We start from the raw sequence: 21809 nt of genomic DNA, 5'->3' as shown, positions 1-21809 counted from the left end.
GCAGCTCTTCACGATCATGTGATCGATTGATTGCATGGCCAGCTGTGTGAGCTGCTCATAGGATGTGATCCCATTACCAGTTCGACAAGTCATGAGGAAGGACCGATATTTGTTAGTGGTCTGAAACGCGTAACCGAACATTCCTGTTTTTGTCGAAGATTTTATGCCGCAATAAAGCTACGAATTTTCCACAATTTTTGAGCTGGATTTCCTACATTTTCAAAGTTACCATTACGCATCAGGGTGCGTCATCCGCGCTCGACTGGTAAAGGGGAAGGTGAGAGCTGCTGTGTGCTTAATGTGAAACGTTTCCTGTAGTTGCAGATCAGACGTGCACAACGGTCAGGAGTAATTCTTGACCATTCCTCTTTACAGAACTGTTTCAGTTCAGCAATATTCTTGGGATGTCTGGTGTGAATAGCTTTCTTGAGGTCATGCCACAGCATCTCAATCGGGTTGAGGTCAGGGCTCTGACTGGGCCACTACAGAAGGCGTATTTTCTTCTGTTTAAGCCATTCTGTTGTCTATTTACTTCTATGCTTTGGGTCGTTGTCCTGTTGCAACACCCATCTTCTGTTGAGCTTCAGCTGGTGGACAGATGGCCTTAAGTTCTCCTGCAAAATGTCTTGATAAACTTGGGAATTCATTTTTCCTTTGATAGCAATCCATCCAGGCCCTGACGCAGCAAAGCAGCCTCAAACCATGATGCCCCCACCACCATACTTCACAGTTGGGGTTAGGTTTTGATGTTGGTGTGCTGTGCCTCTTTTTCTCCATACATAGTGTTGTGTGTTACTTCCAAACAACTCAACTTTGGTTTCATCTGTCCACAGAATATTTTGCCAGTACTGCTGTGGAACATCCAGGTGCTCTTGTGCAAACTGTAAACGTGCAGCAATGTTTTATTTGGACAGCAGTGGCTTCCTCTGTGGTATCCTCCCATGAAATCCATTATTGTTTAGTGTTTTACATATCGTAGATTAGCTAACAGGGATGTTAGCATATGCCAGAGACTTTTGTAAGTCTTTAGCTGACACTCTAGGATTCTTCTTCACCCCATTGAGCAGTCTGCGCTGTGCTCTTGCAGTCATCTTTACAGGATGGCCACTCCTAGGGAGAGTAGCAGCAGTGCTGAACTTTCTCCATTTATAGACAATTTGTCTTACTGTGGACTGATAAACAGCAAGGCTTTTGTAGATACTTTTATAACCCCTTCCAGCTTTATGCAAGTCAACAATTCTTAATCGTAGGTCTTCTGAGAGCTCTTTTGTGCGAGGCATCATTCACATCAGGCAATGCTTCTTGTAAAAAGCAAACACAGAACTGGTGTGTATTTTTTATAGGGCAGGGCAGCTGTAACTAACACATCCAATCTCATCTCATTGATTTAACTCCAGTTGGCTGACACCTCACTCCAATTAGCTCTTGGAGATGTCATTAGTCTAGGGGTTCACATACTTTTTCCACCTGCACTGTGAATGTTTACATGGTGTGTTCAATAAAAACATGCTAACATTTAATTATTTGTGTGTTATTAGTTTAAGCAGACTGTGATTGTCTATTGTTGTGACTTAGATGAAGATCAGATCACATTTTATGACCAATTTGTGCAGAAATCCATATAATTCCAAAGGGTTCACATACTTTTTCTTGCAACTATAGTTACTACTTGGGGCTGCTACACTTCTTAGATTGGATGATGTAATTAGTTGGAGCTGAGACTTTGAGGAGAGAGGAAGCAGCAGAAAGCACCCCTGGGGACATTATTCAGCCAGCTTGAGAGCCTTATATAACCTGCCTCTGAGGAAGCAAATGAGAATTTTTTTGAAGGTAGAACAACCTGTAAAAGGAACAGAATGTAAGGGGAGATTTATTAAAACCTGTATAATGGGAAACAGGCGTAGTTGCCCAAAGATTCCATCTTTTATATTCATAGCTGAAATAAAAGGATCAATCTGATTGGCTGCCAGTTTTCCTTTGCACAAGTTTTGATAAATCTCCTCCTTTGTCTGTCATAAATTGCGGACACCCCCTGGTTTAATTGGGAAGATTCAGGGGTAGGATTAAAAATTTTAACAACAGGTTCCCTACTCAACGGCAGACACACGGCGTCATAACACATGTTTACATATATATATACACCATATATATGCAACACACATACACATAAATACACCATATACATGGTACACATACATACTGTAAATACACCATATATACACTACACACACAGACCACCCAACTAAGGAGCTTAACTATAAGTGGTGTGTGAAGCAATGGAAGTGAACATCTCCAGCTGCCCTGCCACGGCCAGACCACCGGATCGGGACTCAGCCGTTAACACAGTTCTCCGATGCAGTTGTAATTTTAACAACCGGATCTGGAGAACTGGAGGGAACTGGCTGAATCCCTTGCCTGGGAAGATTGCATTGTTAATTCAAAGAGTGACTTAGGGAGCATTTGGCCTTTCTACCAAATTCGCTGCCACTAGAACTGTAAAACTGCAACCCATGTAAGATCTGCCAGTCCATGCATGATAAAATTGTGTCTGTTGTATTTGAACTTTATTGCAAATAAAGTGAAGTTGTTTGTTGCAAAGTCAGCCTCATCATTGCATGCACCATCACTTGCAAGTTTTACGGGGACCCTGCCTTGCACCCCAAACCACCACCAGGCAGGAGAATCCCCAACACTAGGGTGTGCCCGAGGGGAACCAGGGTGCACCCCCTTCACTGTGCACCAGCCCAGGGGAAGATGGGGAGGACAATAACCACACATTGAACTACTACTACCGTCTGGCCTCTACTACCACTCCTGTCCTCCCACCCGTGCTGCTGAATATCACATACATGATTCAGATTATCTTTAGAAAAGATGTTGTATGTAACAATTGAGGTCACATTTATAAAACGTGTCTGACAGAAAAATTGCTCAATGGCAACTGATAAAAGTTCCACTTTTATCTCTCTGGGAAAGCTGCACTTTAATGGGTTGCAGTGGGCAACAAGGCCATTTTTATAAGTGAGACCCATGTTTGCACCATTATGTACTACTCTGAGAATTAAGGTCTAGTCTAAAGTGTATTTTCTGTGAAGTGGAACCACATGGCTCATTAAACCTCTGTGGCTCACAAATATAATGCAAGCTTGTACTATCGACAGCATGGAGCTCTCAATTTTTATACACAGGGCAGTAATCAGGGTCGTAGCTATAGGGGGTGCAGAGGTAGCAGTCTCTACCGGGCCCAGGAGCTTGAGGGGGCCCAAAGACCCTTGTGATGCATAAGACATGCAGTGGCCGGGTTTGAGGTGGCCCCAACACTACGCTGCTCTCCGGAAGGAATGGTGGTGCACCCCAATGGGAAATAAGTCCAGAGAGTCAGGGTCTTTTGGTGGTAGACAAGTCTGTTTTTTCCCCTCCAAAACAGGGTGGTAAACAAGTCTGGTCTTTTTTAAACCCTATGGCAGCTGTGGAAAATTACCAGCTTCTCAATCAAAGCCCTAACAGTCTCTCAGTATTCATTAACCCTTTCCACAGAGCCATGTAAATACAGTGATAATGAACAGGTGATGTATCACAACATATATATGTAAAATGCAGTTACACAGTATTAAATGGTGCAAGTTAACTCTTTTAGGTGTAATAAAGTAAGAAGTTTTAACTTTGCATAGGGGAAATAGATAAGTGTCCAAAAATGTCCAAATGTCAAAGTACTCCCTGCTCCAGGGCACTACAGACACCGGTATAAGGGGGGGGGGGGGGGGGTGTTGTGTTGTTTCAGCCTTAGCCTTAGACAGTATGAAGGCTATGTGCTTCCCTGCCCCTGGCCACAAAGCACTGAGCACTCTTGTAACAGTAATGAGGGTAGGAGCACAGTGCTGACTGAGGGGGGATGGTTTCAATAACGGATGTAACATTGGTTGCTTATCTTATTTTAGGATGACCTGGACAAACACCCCTAAAAACATACATCTTGCGTCATCTACAGCCAGGTCCATAAATATTGGGACATCGACACAATTCTAACATTTTTGGCTCTATACACCACCACAATGGATTTGAAATGAAACAAACAAGATGTGCTTTAACTGCAGACTGTCAGCTTTGATTTGATCAAATCAGGTGAACGGTGTAGGAATTACAACAAAGAAAAAATGTGGGTGATTGAGTCAGCACAACCCTGTATGCAGGTGCACATCGCTATGGTGAAATACAATGTATTTTGCGTAGGAATTACAACAGTTTGCATATGTGCCTCCCACTTGTTAAGGGACCAAAAGTAATGGGACAGAATAATAATCATAAATCAAACTTTCACTTTTTAATACTTGGTTGCAAATCCTTTGCAGTCAATTACAGCCTGAAGTCTGGAACGCATAGACATCACCAGACGCTGGGTTCCATCCCTGGTGATGCTCTGCCAGGCCTCTACTGCAACTGTCTTCAGTTTCTGCTTGTTCTTGGGGCATTTTCCCTTCAGTTTTGTCTTCAGCAAGTGAAATGCATGCTCAATCGGATTCAGGTCAGGTGATTGACTTGGCCATTGCATAACATTCCACTTCTTTCCCTTAAAAAAACTCTTTGGTTGCTTTTGCAGTATGCTTTGGGTCATTGTCCATCTGCACTGTGAAGCGCCGTCCAATGAGTTCTGAAGCATTTGGTTGAATATGAGCAAATAATATTGCCCGAAACACTTCAGAATTCATCCTGCTGCTTTTGTCAGCAGTCACATCATCAATAAATACAAGAGAACCAGTTCCATTGGGAGCCATACATGCCCACGCCATGACACTACCACCACCATACTTCATTGATGAGGTGGTATGCTTAGGATCATGAGCAGTTCCTTTCCTTCTCCATACTCTTCTCTTCCCATCACTCTGGTACAAGTTGATCTTGGTCTCATGTGTCCATAGGATGTTGTTCCAGAACTGTGAAGGCTTTTTTAGATGTCGTTTGGCAAATTCTAATCTGGCCTTCCTGTTTTTGAGGCTCGCCAATGGTTTACATCTTGTGGTGAACCCTCTGTATTCACTCTGGTGAAGTCTTCTCTTGATTGTTGACTTTGCAACACATACACCTACCTCCTGGAGAGTGTTCTTGATCTGGACAACTGTTGTGAAGGGTTTTTTTTTTTTCACCAGGGAAAGAATTCTTCGGTCATCCACCACAGTTGTTTTCCGTGGTCTTCTGGGTCTTTTGGTGTTGCAGAGCTCACCGGTGCGTTCCTTCTTTTTAAGAATGTTCCAAACAGTTGTTTTGGCCAAGCCTAATGTTTTTGCTATCTCTCTGATGGGTTTGTTTTGTTTTTCAGCCTAATGATGGCTTGCTTCACTGATAGTGACAGCTCTTTGGATCTCATCTTGAGAGTTGACAGCAACAGATTCCAAATGCAAATAGCATACTTGAAATGAACTCTGGACCTTTTATCTGCTCATTGTAATTAGGATAATGAGGGAATAACACACACCTGGCCATGGAACAGCTGAGAAGCCAATTGTCCCATTACTTTTGGTCCCTTAACAAGTGGGAGGCATATATGCAAACTGTTGTAATTCCTACACCGTTCACCTGATTTGGATGTAAATACCCTCAAATTAAAGCTGACAGTCTGCAGTTAAAGCTCATCTTGTTTGTTTCATTTCAAATCCATTGTGATGGTGTATAGAGCCAAAAATGTTAGAACTGTGTTGATGTCCCAATATTTATGGACCTGACTGTAGGTGGAAAGTGGAGGGCAAAAGTATATGTTGATTCACAGCATTTGTATCCTTATTTGAGGGCCATTCTAAGTTCCCTGGGCAGCCCACAAAATCTCCCAGAAATATACACTGTGGTGGCACATTTGTATAAGCCATGTTCACATTGAGGACCAATCCCGTGAAAAAGGTTGGGTAGTATGTCAGTCCATTTTACGGAAAAAAAACTACTTTTATTTTAATAAAAAGGATTGGCTCTGTTTTACCTGTCCAGTCAAGACAATATCAGAATATATGTGCAATATCAGAATATATGATGCTTGCTGTATTGGTAGTGAACACTAGACAGCTGATTCTTAGTTATAAATGTTTACTGGGAAAGTTGGATGAAATTCTATATGGCCACCAGATTGCAGAAATCTTAAAATACTTAGTCTATAAAATCTAGGCAACAACGCCAATTTCAATTGTTATACACATTTGCATTCAAGTAAAGTGAAGGGACCTTCATTTTAAAGATGGGTTCACCTTCACCAATATTTGTATTATATTCTCCACTAGGGAATGACTTTCCTATCAAATGACTGCATCATCCTTTCATTACTGCTAGACGTTAACGGGAGTCTGTCACAATTTTTAACCATGTATACCAAATATACCTTTGTGGAGTTTTTATCGTCGGGAGTTGTGTGAATATGAAGTTTTATTCTGCTAGATTCTGCTCCAGCAAATGCCCAGGGCAAAGCTTCACTGTGGATGCCATGGCTAATGCTGGTAATATATTCACTGTATGCAAACAGATTACCGTATTTTTCACCCTCAAAAAACTAGGTGCGTCTTATGGGCCGGTGCGGCCCATAAGATGCACCTCGTTTTTTGGGGTGGAAAAAAAATAATATATATTTTGAACCAAAAGGTGTGCTTTTGGTGGGCTTTGAACTAATGGTAGCCTGTGAATGACACTATTATGGGGGATCTGTGGATGACGCACTGTTATGGGGGATCTGTGGATGACACTTTTATGGGGGTCTGTGAATGGCACTGTTATGGGGGTTTGTAGCTGACACTGTTATGAGCGTCTGTGGATGGCACTGTTATGGGGGTATGTGGATGCACTGTTATGGGGGTCTGTGGATGACACTGTTATGGGGGTCTGTGGATGACACTGTTATGGGTGTCTGTGGATGACACTGTTATGGGTGTCTGTGGATGACACTGTTATGGGGGTCTGTGGATGACACTGTTATGGGGGTCTGTGGATGACACTGTTATGGGAGTCTGTGGCTGACACTGTTATGGGGGTCTGTGGCTGACACTGTTATGGGGCGTCTGTGGATGGCACTGTTATGGGGGCATCTGTGGATGGCATGACACTGCTATGGGGGGATCTGTGGATGACAGATCAATAGCATCTTATGCTATTTGTCATCCACAGATCCCCCCATAACAGTGTCAGCCACTTTGAATGACCCCCAATACAGGAGGTGGGGGCTGGCATCTACACTAGCTTTTTAATGGCAGCGGGGGCCCAGTGCAGTCATTGCATTCTTTTGCACCGGGCCCCGCTCACTGTACTAATGGTATCTATGGTAACTGCAGGCAATGTTTAACTATAGAATATGTTCGATCCAGCAGCCTTAGATACGGTTACCGTAGATACGATTAGTACAGTGAGCGGGGCCTGGTGCAATAGAATACAGTGACTGCACCGGGCCCCGCTGCCATTACAAAACTAGACGCTGGCCCCCAGCCCCTCCTCCCTCCTGATACACACGCCGGCCGCACTGTGCAGCATGCGGTTGGCGGTGTATCAGTGTAAACGGCAGCATTCGCCCCATAACTGCCATTTTCCTCCCACTTTTGGGGGGAAAAAGTGCGTCTTATAGGGCGAAAAATACGGTAACTAAACCACCTATAAAGGAAACATACGGTTCCACCAGTTCTATTAAAATTATACAAAGCTTTATTAAGAAGATATCTCATAAAAACGTATGTAAAATAGGGCAGCAGCTATCACACACTGAAAACAGAGGCCAATTACCGTACATGCATGTATAAATGAATCAAATATATCATATTAGTATAGTAAAGATTTATGATCACACATCTCATAATGTACAATACAGCAATACCTAGTCACAGTCACAAACCTATATAAAACATCATAGCAGTAAATGGTTAATAATGTGTGCCGATAAAGACCAAAGTGGCCCTCACACCTCAACACATGCTTCGTCATGGCATCTTGTGGAGGGGTGAGGAAACAGGGGTTATTAAGTATTTAAGGGCTATGGACACCTTTGGGCATTTTTTTTATTATTGCATTCTATTTAACCTGGGCAAAATTTTTCCTTTGGTCTTTATTAAGAATTGCCAACAAATTATCTTCTACAGTCTTCAGTTTCACTGCATCTGCAGACTGTTCTTTCTCCCTGCTCTGAAGGCTCCATCTGTAGCCCTTATCTCTAGTTCCCTGACAGCTCATAAACACTCATTTAAGCTACATTCTTATCAGTATAAGGCAAGAAGAAGAAGGAACAGTCTGAATAGGAATGGGAAGCAAACATATGCACTCAATATATGTTATATCTTATGTGCACATTACAGTTTCTTGGATTTTTGGTTAGATACACTTACATGGAATTCACTTTTTCTTCTGGTCCTTGGACTTGCCCTTGTACAGTGCCTTGTCTTGTATTTTTCACCCATCCAACCACACCAAGTTTTCTTGCTTCATCTTCTGTGTACTGCACAAAAGTACATAAAAGTACATAAAAAGTATAAAAGGTGTGCTGTTCATAGCTTTGATTTTGTTTTATTATCTACATATTTAGTTTATCTTTCATTAATACAATGCTTGCACAGATAAAATAATACAGGAGTTATAACCCACCTTCTCTAGTTTTTAGGACTGTGATGTGGTGTCATTCTGAAGCAGACCCCTCGGTGGTTTTTCTTTCACAAGGAAACCCCCTTTACATTTGTTATATCAAGCTTCCTATTAGGCTGTTAGATGAAATTAGTGGGTATTGCTGACTTTTCTCTAAGGCTAGGTCTACACATAACAGCTGGTAGGGATATGAGATTTGGTCGGTAGGTGGCTGTGAGGGTGTAGCATTAAAAATTGATTGCCAATCACTCGCTTATTGTCAAGGACTTACAGGTTTGTAGATTTACCTGCAAAACCACTTCGTTATTAACAATAAGCAAGCAATTGACAATCAGTTTTTAATAATAATGGCTTAACTTGAGTGAGAGCCCATCTTGGGATCTGAGGAGTACTATTTCCCCGTGTGGAGCACACCTAGAAGACGTATAGGCCATGCAATGCTTTTCTCTGAAAAAGGTATACAAATTAGCTTTCTGTCCATAAAGAAAAGAAAGCTGCTCCTCTAGTGCCACCAGATGTAAGGTCACAATCTTATAAGTGTTTGGCCTTTTAAACAAGCCATGAGACATAATTTAGGATTATAGCCAAACCAGTACCTCGTCTACAGACAGAAGACAATCAGGGTGATAGACCCTCATCAGTGCAGAACAGAGAGAACTGGCTTAAGCGGTGATAGGCCTTGTCAGGATCTTGAGTCTTACAGGCAATAGACTAGAGGCACTCTATTCTTTTCTTTTTGGAAAGAGGGGTCATTTGCATTCTTTTTTTGCAGAGAAACATTGCATGTGCAGTGTCCCACTCCATGTTGGAAGTGGGCCCCTTACATCTCATGTATGTCATTTTATACCATTGTATTTTCTATGTATTAAGCTGCAAATTCCCTACAACAGGCTGGTAGTTGCATTACATCCATCCACCCCTAGGTGGTGCTGGCACCACAAATATATATACCTTAGGGCAGTGGTTGCGAAACTATGGCACGGGTGCCAGAGGTGGCACCCAAAGTCCTCTCAGTGGGCACCTACGCCCTAGAAAAAGTCTATGGTGTACCAATTTGCCTTAGACTTTTCCTGCCCTTCATCAGCATAGGGCGCACTATGAACGGCACAGGCAGGCTATTATAGCTAAATGATAAAGTACATGGAAGATATACTATATTAGAATTCAGGGTAAATCGCTGTGTTGACACTTTGCGATAAATAAGTGGGTTTCGGGTTGCAGTTTGGGCACTCGGTCTCTAAAAGGTTCACCATCACTGCCTTAGGGTGTGTAGAAGGAAGGAAGTTAGCTGAGGAGTAAGGAGAGAGGTAGTGATGTGTGAGGAGCTGGAGAAGCAAATTCCAATATGTAGCTGCTGACGGAGTAGGGAGAACATCCTTACAGCTACCTAGCACAGACCAGAGTAAGCTGTGGATATAGAGAAAGTCTAGTGGAGACAGAAGCAGCATTAGCTTATGGACTCCACAGCACCAGTGACCAGGAGAAGCCTAAAAGCACCTGGACACAGCCGGAGGACTAGGCGCAAGGTTGTCCATTACCACATACCTCTAATGGATATTGTGGACCAGTGTTTCTGAAAGCAACCAGTGCAAACAATGGAGCAGAGGATTCATGCCTACCGTTAGGGAGACCGCCCTGTGGGTTGCCAAACACAAGTAAGAGTCATTTTTATATCCAGTATCTGGCGGCTAGCGTGTGGACAAAGTGAGGATGGCTAGAAGGGAACTCTCTCATACCAGCCAAAGGAAAATGTCAATGCACCTATTGTCAAGCCTGTTACTAGGATTGCAGCTAAGCCAATCGTATATGCATCATATGGGTTGTCACCCTTGCCATGTAACTACCTCAAAGCAATTGATTGAAGTAAAAAGTTCCGTTGTTCACAACAATTGACTCCTCATCCTTTTTACCACCTTCTTTTGCACCTAACGGTGCTGGCGTCACAAACACCAGGGACCCTGCCTCCACAGCACCTTAAACCATTCCACCAAGGGCACCTCAACCACCATCTGGTGGGAATCCCTGGACAACAGAGTGTGCCCGAAGGAACTGGTGCTGTCCTTCCATTCACTGCACACCAGCCCAGGGAGCTCTACAGAACAGTGAGTAAACAACTACTACCTCCATCGGCCCACCAACACTCACATATTGCCCCTGCGGCACGGTCGCTGCACATGGCCAATAATACTCCTTATGCCTACTAGATCCTCTCCACAAGGGAAAATAGTACTCCCCCTACTGCCAATAATGAATGAATGAAAAAAAGCTCTGATTTGTATGGCCAGCCTGTTTTCATCCCTTACCAGCACCCTATTGCTCTGTTTTGGTGCCCTGGCTCAGTTCGCCGATCTTGTCTGTTTACTTCCGGCTGAAGTCTGGATGGGTCCCGTGCACTGCTGCCTAAGCGGTAAGGCTACTTGGGCTTTCCCTTTCCGCTATTGAGATCCGTCATAGGAACGTTTCAGTTTTGTCCCCATTCATTGTCATTGGGACAAAACTGAACTGAACGAAGGGCACCAGAATGCATTCTGTTCCGTTTGGTTGCGTCCCCATTGCGGACAGATTAACGCTGCAAGTGTTGCATCATTTTTCTGTCCGCAATGTGGTGATCTGTCCTAACACACAATGTAAGTCAATGGGGACAGATCTGTTTTCTCTGACACAATCTGACACAATAGAAAAGAGATCCGTCCCCCAATGACTTTCAGTGGAGTTCATGACGGATCCGTCTTGGCTATTTTAAAGATAATACAACCGGATCCGTTCATAACAGATGCAGGCGGTTGTATTATCAGAACTGAAGCGTTTTTGCTGATCCAGCAAAAACGCTGGTGTGAAAGTAGCCTTACATGTCCCAAAGCGGCACATCACTGCTGGATCATGTGTCGCCTGGAGACACATCACTCGAGGCCAGCCATTGGCTGCAAGTGTGCACATGACCCTGTCCAAACCCCACCCGGAAATAAAAAGACCGGGGACTGGAAGTAGTCAGGGGGTACCAGTGGTGGGAAGCAGGTAAGTAGGGGTTTTCATGGGTACCACACGCTCTGATAGCTAGGTAAAAATGGCCATAATCCTGGAAATCCCCTATAAGGGAACCACGATTGCAATGATGGATCCGTTTTTAAACTGATCCCAGCAAGTTCTAACAGTTCTGTTCGTTTACTAGAGGTCGTAACAGTTTTTAGTCGGTTCTGATGCTTTTCATGGATAGCGTATTAGACTATGATATTCTTGCTGCCAAAAAAAACAAGCCTTTGTTCAAAAGAAATCAGTGCCTGTGTAAACATTGCCTATGACAAAGGCTAATAGTGGCTGATAGAAGGGTTAATCCATGAAAAATGAAAAAGGTGAACACTTACCATCCTGAAGCACACACCTGAAAGACAATAACAAAGTATTTTACTACACATAGTATGCTGGGAACATAGTTATCCATGGACATTTTGAATTCTAATGAAAAAAAAAAAAAACACTCCTTACCTAATCATAATAAATATACTTTTTTCACTAATTAAAACCATAGTGTAATGTAGTCCTCTGATTCAGGGCTCACGCACACAAACGTATTTTTCTTCCGTTTCCATTCTGTTTTTTTACAGGTCCGTATGCGGAACCATTAATTTAAAGGGGCTGGGAAAAAACTGAAATTACTCTGTGTGCATTCTGTGTCCGTATGTCCGTTCTGCAAAAAAATACTCAATTTTTCAGACAAGGACAGGCATTGTTACAATGGATCCGCAAAAAAAACGGATGCAACACAGACGGCACACGGATGTTAACCTTTTTTTTTCGGATCCGTGTTTTGCGGACCACAAATTACATAAGGTCATGTGCATGAGCCCTTAGTCTGTTTTTATTTTCTGATTGGAGATTGATTTTTACTTTATTTCCTGAAAATGATTATGGGGGCAGTCATGAGGGAGTAGATAAGCCGTGACCAACACATATGGTGAATGGCGTGATCATGTATTATCTATCATTATATCTGTTATCTATTAATATCCCCTATAGCTGGCGCCGGCTTCTCCATAACTTCGGTGGACCCACCGCCAGTTCTAAATGTGAGACAGCTTCCGAACTGTCTTACATTTAGACCATTTTCTATGCCTAAACCAGTCGTAGAAAATGGTAAATGAGACGGGCCTACCGGCCTGTCCCCTTCCCCGCCCATCTTTTTAGACCTGGAATGAGCGGGGAAAAGTTGCAGATTGTGCCGCAAAGGACCTTTGTGCCACAATCGGCACCAGGAAAACACCTAATATAGGTGTGTTTCTGGTTAGTAAATGACCCCCTTAGTATTGGCGCCCCTACCCCACCCAGTTTCCCAGTATGCATGCGTCAAAAACTCCCAGGCAAAACAGAACACAAAGTGCAATGCTCCAGATTTCTGATGATTTATTCTTTTAATTAAGAAGAAATTTTAATAAAGAAAATTAGTAATAAAAAAAAGTTGCCTTCCGCCTCACTGACTTCCATGTGGGAAAAAGTGGAGCAGTTGCTTCAAAAATACGGCACTAATTCTGAACAGCATATTTCTCAACTGGCATAAGTACACTGATAACAGCTCTAAATCACCGCTTTCCACAGTATATTACAAAATTGGCCCCCTGCAGCCACCACTAGGTGGAGCTCAGTGCATAGAAATTTGCTCAGTGGTTAACACTGGTGCCTTGCAGCCCTCGGGTCTTGGGTTTGAATCCGACCAAGGGCAAGATCTGCATGGAGTATGTATGTTCTCCCCGTGTTTGCGTGGGTTTCCTCCAGGTTCTCTGGTTTCCTCCCACACTCCAATAGACATACTGATAGGGGACTTAGATTGTGAGCCCCATTGGGGACAGCTTGATGCTAATGTCTGTAAAGCGCTGTGGAATATAGCAGCGCTTTATAAGTGCGTCTAATAAATAAATAATTTATACAGTTACCATTGTCTACCAAGGAAGCTGTAATAATCTGTTTGCACAGAGCTCCCTCTAGTGGGGGCTGCATGGAAATGCATTGTTTTAATGTCAGGAACAGAGAAAGGAGTTCTATGGAATGTTTGCCACTGGAGCAGGGCTGATGTATCTATAGGTACAGGTTATAGACCCCACAGGGCTGTTTTTTTAAATTTATTATAAAGTAATATCCATGGGCTGTGTATGTACTGATGAGGCAATGTATCTAAGCCTAAACGTGTTCTAAAAGCTATGCTGTCTTCTAGAAATTTTTTGTGGGTGGAGGGCAAAACATATTCCTTGGGTCTTAATCATTTACTATTCAAACAATATTGTTTTTTTATAATGAGCATAGATCCCACCCAGCATAAAGCCATCACACCTTGCTACAGAGGTGGGCCCCAGTACAAATTTCACACCTCTAGACCCTGCTAAAATCTGGTTCCATGTTGAAATGGAGCAAACATAAGTTATATTCACAAACCTTTTACAGTTAAGCGCTGCTCTGCAGGAACTGAAGGAACCTCCCCAAACCATTACATTACCAGGCAGTTATTTCTACTAGATGTCATCTCTAGACCAGATGTTACTTGTATCATTTTATAGTACAAATGTTTTATGCTGTGTTTTATGTATGTGCTCGTGCAGTACCCCCAGAACAGGATTGCTGCAAAGGGTTAATTGATGTAATGTTATCTTGTAAAATATAGTGATATAATGTATTTGAGTACCTGCGTAGCAAACTACTGAATAATTTGAAGGTAACACCTCCATTGACCTGCAAATTCATGCTGCTAACTGCCCCGGATGGGCAACAATGTGGCTGCCGCATCACGCCAGGGATGGACTGGGACAATAAAGTGGCCCTGGACTTCAGCCAGACCGGCCCACTTTATTTTTCCCAAACACACTCAAAAAAGGGGTTATGTCTCTTCAGCAAGTGGCATTTATCTTGTAGAGAAAGTTAATACAAGGCACTTACTAATGTATTGTGATTGTCCATATTGCTTCCTTTGCTGGCGGGAGTCATTTTTCCATCACATTATGCACTGCTCGTTTCCATGGTTTTGACCACCCTGTAATCCAGCAGCGGTGGTCATGCTTGCACACTATAGGAGTAGCCGGGATTGTGGGAGTGCACATAGTTTGGTGCTTTTTTCGACCACCAATGCTGGATTACAGGGAGGTCGTAACCATGATGACGAGCCATGTATAATGTGCTGGGAGACATTTTGTCTCTATGGCACTATCTGCCCTAATAGTGATACAGTGCCCACATAGAGCACGATAGTGCCCTCCTATTCACAGAAAAATAGCGCATTTGTACCCATATAGTACCTACCTAGGTGCATAGAAAGTGCCATACTTTGGCTCTATGTCGGCACTGTATGACTGTGGCCAAAGTACTGTAGGTTTTCACTTTAGGTAGGTACTGTATGGCACCATAAGCAAGAAATACACCATTTATCTGTGCATAACATGGCGCTATCTGAGCACTGTATGACCGTGGGAAGACCTGGGCATACTATGCTCAGATAAGTTGTGTATTTAGTGTCTACAGTGCCCACAAAGTGCCATATCATACCTACCTAGAGCTAAAACGTGGGCAGAAAGTGCCATACTTTGCCTATAATTATACTCTGTCTACACAAGTATGGCGCTTTCCGAGTATGGGTTCTATATGGCACTATGTGGGCACGACAGGCACTAAATGCGCCATTTATCTGTGGATAGTATGGCACTATCTGCCCACAATCATACAGTGCCCACATAGAACCAAATATCGCCGTACCCACACTATTATATGGCAGTGCCCAGAGCGCCATATGTTGACTATGTGGGCAGATAGTGCCCTACTATGCCCAGATAAATAGTGCCCTTAGTGACTGCAGTGCCACACTGTACCCACCTAGAGCCAATCTGTGCACAGAAAGTGCCATACTTTGTCCACAGTGACAAAGTGCCCTTTCTGTGCACAGTCTGGCTCCAGGTAGGTATTCTACTACACGTGGGGGCACAGCGCTCATCTCTTTAGTAAAGAGTCTTTACTACCTTACATTCAGCTCCCGCCTCCAGCCTCCAGTAACAAGTGCGGGCGGCAGCGCTCACTCACTGACGTCACGCGCCTGCGCCGCCTAGTGGGAGGAGCAGGCGTGTGACGTCAGTGAGTGAGCGCCGCCCCCACACTGCCTGCTGTTACTGGAGCTTTACCCCCCTGATGGCGGCCCTGGCCGGCCCATAATTCGATCGGCCCACCGGGATTCTCCCGGTACTCCCGATGGCCAGTCCATCGCTGCATCACGCTCTGTCCTGTGAATACCCGGCCTAACAACATTGTGGGGGACACTTATCATAGACCAGCAAAGTGCAACTACACCGATTTTTGATGAATTTATTATTTTTTTTGTTAACAAAAGATTTTTTTAAATAAAAAGTATGCAGAAACCCAGAAGGACTACTACAAAGGGTTAATTACTATTAACAGATTTAATGCAATGTTTCTTGAGTTGAATGTTGAGTAGGGGTGAGCAAGTCGACTTCGGATGAAACATCCAAAGTCGATTCGTATAAAACTTTGTTCCAATACTGTATGGAGCAGGAGCTCCTTACAGTATTAGAATTTATTGGCTCCGATGAGCCAAAGTTATTGCTTCGCGAAGTCTCGTGAGACTTCGAGCAATAACTTCATAAATTAATTTGTACTGTAAAAAAACATTTCCCGAACTCGGGTTTGGTTCCAAGGTACCACTTGGAACCGAACCCGAGTTCGGGAAATGGTTTTTTACAGTACAAATTAATTTCTGAAGTTATTGCTCGAAGTCTCACGAGACTTCGCGAAGCAATAACTTTGGCTCATCGGAGCCAATACATTCTAATACTGTACGAAGCTCCTGCTCCGTACAGTATTAGAACTAAGTTTTATGCGAATCGACTTTGGATGTTTCATTCGAAGTCAATTTGCTCATCCCTAGTTGTGAGCTGTTGGCAACCTATGGTTAACAACTTGGCAATTGTGTTAGGTTGTCAGAGTGATGGACCAGGTCCGCCCCCCGGCTAGTTAGTTGGAGTTAGAGATTCTAGCCTGAAGCAGCTTGGAGAAAAGACATTATGTGAGAGACCTCCTGGACAACTAGGCCCATGTTCAGAGAACCCTAGTCTCTAAGCCTACAATTGCCCAAATAGCAGCCATTCTACAAAGTTGTCCATAGAAAAGGAGATCAGAAAGGCCGTGCATTGGACTCAGACGGCAAGGTATTGTGCGTGTTTATGGCAGAAAGGCTGTGATGCTGTGAAAGGGAATGTTGCTAAAACATCCCCTATACTTTGAGACAGATTGACCACCCATATCTCAGTTCTGCACCACTCAGAACTGCAGAAGGATTTTACAAGAACCTTATTGAAAGTCTGTTCTGCCGAGAGACTGCAAAATGTTTTAATGAGAGGGAGTACTATAACCACCATCATTGTAGCTATCCATACATTGCTATTGCACTGCGATATACTTTGAAACTGTGTCTTGCTGCTATTTGTACTACAATCCCCATCATCAACCTAGTAAAGAGAGACTTTATTTATGAAAACCAACGGGTCTGATTATTTTCTTAAATATCCACCAGTCCTGCCTTGCACCTGGCCAAACATCAAACATGAGGGGCACCCCAACACCAGACAGGAGCTCCACAGCCAGGGTGTGCCCTGAGGGAAGAAAAGGTGCACCATCCAGTCACTGCACAGCTCTAGGGAGCCATAACCACTACTCCTATCCTCCACTCACCCCTCCTAGGCCGCCGCAATTATAATTAAAAAAACATTTACCCTCATCGTCACTCACTTTATTTGACTTCTATGTCAGAAAAAGTGGATCGGGTGCTTCATAAATATAGCCGCCTATTCTAAACACCATACTTCTCAATGCCTTTACACATAACATCTGCTTCTCATCACACAGGGTATTATACAACTAGCTGCCTACAGAGACCACTAGGGGGAGCTCAGTGCATAGGAATTTATACAGTTATCATCGATTTTCATGGCAACTGCAGAAAGGCTTTGCACTGAGCTCCCTCTAGTGGTGGCTGATGAAAAATGCAGTGAATCATTGTCAGCAACAGGAGAAGCAGTTCACTGCTGATGCCCTCCTCCACCAGGGCCCCATAGCAGACTCCTGGTTTGCTTCTATGGTTGGTATCCATTGTTTTAAACTACTCTAAAATGCATTTATTATTTGTCTTTAGTGTTTCTTCATTGACCAGTGAGGAAACTCTGGGAGAGACTGACAGGTGCCGCTGTTTTTTTGACCATCTGGCTGCTGTGATGACAGATATGGTATGTTTAATTTAGCTAAAGTATGGTACCCTCTGGATATTGGCACTATGTGGGCTCTACAGTATATTGGCACAGAAGCCCATGTGGAAAAGGTATGTCTCTGTGTTGACAAAGTATGGTGCTCTATGGGGGCTGTTTGCCACTATATAGGTCTAATATCCCATATTTACTATTGTGGCCGCGCCTAAATTCTGGCTTACAGTGACCAACATCTGGCACATATTGGCATAAAATATGCAAAATATATATTTATATATAAAATTTACTCATATTTATGAAGCAAATAAGCCTACCTTGATGAGGGATATTGCTTAGTGGGAAAGCAGTGTGTAAGTTGTGACATATTGGCGGACATTTATTAAGACGGGTGTTTTTCACGCTGGTCTTAAAGGGTTTGTCCCATCTCAGACATTGGGGGCATATCCTAGCCTAGTCTGATAGGTGCAGATCTCACCTCTGGGAGACGCACCTATGCTTATAACAGAGCCTACAAAGTCCTGGAGGACGCACCGCACATGGGCGACCACCCTCCATTCGTTCCCATGGGAGCGCCGAAAATAGTGGAGCGGTGGCCGCACTTGCACAGTGCGCTTCCCATTCATTTCAATGGAACTTCTGAAAACAGCTGAGTGTGGCGTCCTGCTATTTTCAGCTCTCCTATAGGAATGAATGGAGGGTAGCCGCATATGCACAGTGCGCCCTCCCGGACTTTGTGGGCTCCGTTCTAAGTATAGGTACAGGTCCCAGAGATGGGACAACCTGTGCTGTCTATATGGGCACTGAATAGCTTTATGTGGGTACTATATGGCTGTATATACAGTACAGACCAAAAGTTTGGACACACCTTCTCATTCAAAAAATTTTCTTTATTTTCATGACTATGAAAATTGTAGATTCACACTGAAGGCATCAAAACTATGAATTAACACGTGAGGAATTATATACATTACAAACAAGTGTGAAACAACTGAAAATATGTCATATTCTAGGTTCTTCAAAGTAGCCACCTTTTGCTTTGATTACTGCTTTACACACTCTTGGCATTCTCTTGATGAGCTTCAAGAGGTAGTCCCCTGAAACGTTTTTCACTTCACAGGTGTGCCCTGTCAGGTTTAATAAGTGGGATTTCTTGCCTTATAAATGGGGTTGGGACCATCAGTTGCGTTGAGGAGAAGTCAGGTGGATACACAGCTGATAGTCCTACTGAATAGACTGTTAGAATTTGTATTATGGCAAGAAAAAAGCAGCTAAGTAAAGAGAAACGAGTGGCCATCATTACTTTAGGAAATGAAGGTCAGTCAGTCAGCCGAAAAATTGGAAAAACTTTGAAAGTAAGGGCTATTTGACCATGAAGGAGAGTGATGGGGTGCTGCGCCAGATGACCTGGCCTCCACAGTCACCGGACCTGAACCCAATCGAGATGGGTTCAGGACCGCAGAGTGAAGGCAAAAGGGCCAACAAGTGCTAAGCATCTCTGGGAACTCCTTCAAGACTGTTGGAAGACTATTTCAGGGGACTACCTCTTGAAGCTCATCAAGAGAATGCCAAGAGTGTGCAAAGCAGTAATCAAAGCAAAAGGTGGCTACTTTGAAGAACCTAGAATATGACATATTTTCAGTTGTTTCACACTTGTTTGTTATGTATATAATTCCACATGTGTTATTTCATAGTTTTGATGCCTTCATAGTCATGAAAATAAAGAAAACTCTTTGAATGAGAAGGTGTGTCCAAACTTTTGGTCTGTACTGTACATACAGTATATACTATATGTTGGCAAAGCATGGTGCCCTCTGGGTACAGTTTGGCAATTTATGGGTACCAGATGACACCTATCATGTGCTCATGAGTGCCAAATCTTGTCTAATGCGTTTTCATGCACCCACATGTTGTCTGCGTACCCCCTGCGTACCCCCCAGGACTAGAATCTTGCTGGAGGGTCTGATGTCTGAGAAGAAGCAGTGGTTGCTGACGATGACGAGCACATTACACATACGGCCTTCTGCACCCAGTCTGCAGATCCTTCTTCATGACAAGCTATGTTTAGTAACTGTGAACGTGTCGAGCATGCAGGAAAAGCTTTGCAAATCATACAGCAATTTCAATAACAAAAGCTGTCGGAAAAAAACAGACCTACCCTGAACACGGCCAAAAACTTCATAATCTACAGATTTCAGAGTGTTTGAAGCTTTGACTAGGCCAGACATTGTCGTACAGATGAATGCAAGCAGAAGAGCATAGGCTGGAGGCATTGAGACGGCTTCCCAGCCTGACATCTCATCTTACAGGTGTCACTGTGCAGGGAGGAGCTGAGGACTGCAGCCAGGCCAGAGACCATCTGGGCACACACAAGCTTAACCGTTGCAGTGACAGGCAATCCTGGCATTATCTTAAAGAACTTAGCAGGTTGTATAACAACCCATTGAAAATGTATCAGCTCTAAAGAAACCTGGTCTCAAACATTATTACAATTTTTAAATGGGCTCTATGTACCGTATTTATGTCAAATGCTTTTATAGTGCCACATAGACCGATGCACTGTACAGAGATTGTCACCAGTCCCTGATCAGCCGCCGGACACTAAAAGTGGACACAGCCATTCACTTTGAATGGGAGCTGAGCTGCAGTACACCACATGGTCACTACATAGTGTATGGAGCTGTCGGCTTCCTGCTCCGCCCACTGTATAGTATCCGATTCTGGCAGCTGATCGGTATGAGTGCCATATGTCCAACCCCCCACCGATCTGAGGATAGCTCCTCAATATCTAAGTCCTGAAAAACCCCTTTAGAGAAGTCCAATCAAGGTCGTAGCAATAGAGGGTGCAATACACCAGCACGGTCACTACACAGTGTACGCAGCTATGTGCTTCTGGCTCCTCCTACCGTAAAGTATCCGGTGATGGTGGGTGCAGGCAGGGCCGTCTTCAATGCGGGGCAAAAGGGGCAGCTGCCCTGGGCTCAGTTGTTTCTGGGGGGCCCAAGGCAGCTGCCTCTTGAGCCCCGCTGGCCACTGGTGACGTGGGGGGCAGCGGCAGGGCATTTTATACTGGCACATTATGGGGGCACTATGGGGACATTAGCTCAACTGGGGGCATTAAAAGGGTGTATTTTTTGCACTGGCACATTATAAGGAGAATTATTACTACTGGGGGGCATTATGATGGGCTTTATTACTACTGGGGGTCTATGGGGAACATGATTACTAGTATGGGCACTATGGGAGCATTATTACTTCTGGGGCACAGTGGGGACATGTTGGGGGCACTGTAGTGTCACAACCAGACAGCTGAGAAGCTCTGACAGGAGCCGTCCAGATCCTCCTCCTTGAGTTTCTTTGTTTTGGTTTCTGTTCCTCACCTCGTTAGTCTATCTCAGCTGTCATGCAGTCGGACTGATTACTTCCCTTTAAATTCCTACCCATAAGGCAGTAGTGTGCGGCTGATACAACTTCCTGGAGTGTGTGTGCATGCTGTCCCAGTTCCCAGTTCCCTGTCCACAGTCGTCTGCAAGATAAGTTCTGTTTATGTATTTATGATTTTCTGTTTTCTGGATCCAGGTGACCCTGACTCCCTCCGTGTCTGTGTAGGGAGACGGTGGTCGTGTCCCCTCACTATTGTAGGGCCTTCAGGTCTAAGATAGCCGAGGTACGTGGATATGCGCCCATCCACCTTTGGGGTGGTCGCATAGGCTGAGCAATAAGGGAGAGCGGCAGGTCGATTGCAGGGGTCTCCCTTTTTGTTCCTTAGTTGTGGGTCCAGTGAGTCATTGTTTGTATTGTATTATCTTGTTTCCTGTACACCATCCGTGACATTATCAGCCGCCAAAACCGTCTCAAGCATGGATCCGGTTACACTTTTGGCTGAACGCTTTCAGGGTCTTGCTTTGGAGGTAGCTGATCTCCGTAAGACTTTTTCTCAGTTTTAAGTGACCGGTTCAGCTTGCGTTCATGGAGTTTGTG

At 43.9% G+C, this 21809-nt stretch overlaps 1 protein-coding gene across 1 annotated transcript in view; it reads right to left on the bottom strand.

The window, feature by feature from the left end:
- ACYP2 (acylphosphatase 2) overlaps window positions 1–20110 on the bottom strand; it is a 208233-nt gene extending 188123 nt beyond the window's left edge. Inside the window, exons 1-3 of the mRNA XM_040429742.1 lie at window positions 19987–20110; window positions 11952–11968; window positions 8337–8446 (exon numbers count right to left, since the gene is read on the bottom strand). Coding sequence (XP_040285676.1) covers window positions 8337–8446; window positions 11952–11968; window positions 19987–20101 — 242 coding nt within the window. The 5' untranslated portion in view covers window positions 20102–20110. The remainder of the gene's footprint in view (window positions 1–8336; window positions 8447–11951; window positions 11969–19986) is intronic.
- Window positions 20111–21809: the final 1699 nt, after the last annotated feature.

The sequence above is a fragment of the Bufo bufo genome, chromosome 4, assembly GCF_905171765.1.
Source record: "Bufo bufo chromosome 4, aBufBuf1.1, whole genome shotgun sequence".
In the NCBI taxonomy this organism is placed as follows: domain Eukaryota; kingdom Metazoa; phylum Chordata; class Amphibia; order Anura; family Bufonidae; genus Bufo; species Bufo bufo.
Note: the sequence above shows the minus strand (reverse complement) of the source record. Positions and strands in the feature narration are given on the sequence as shown.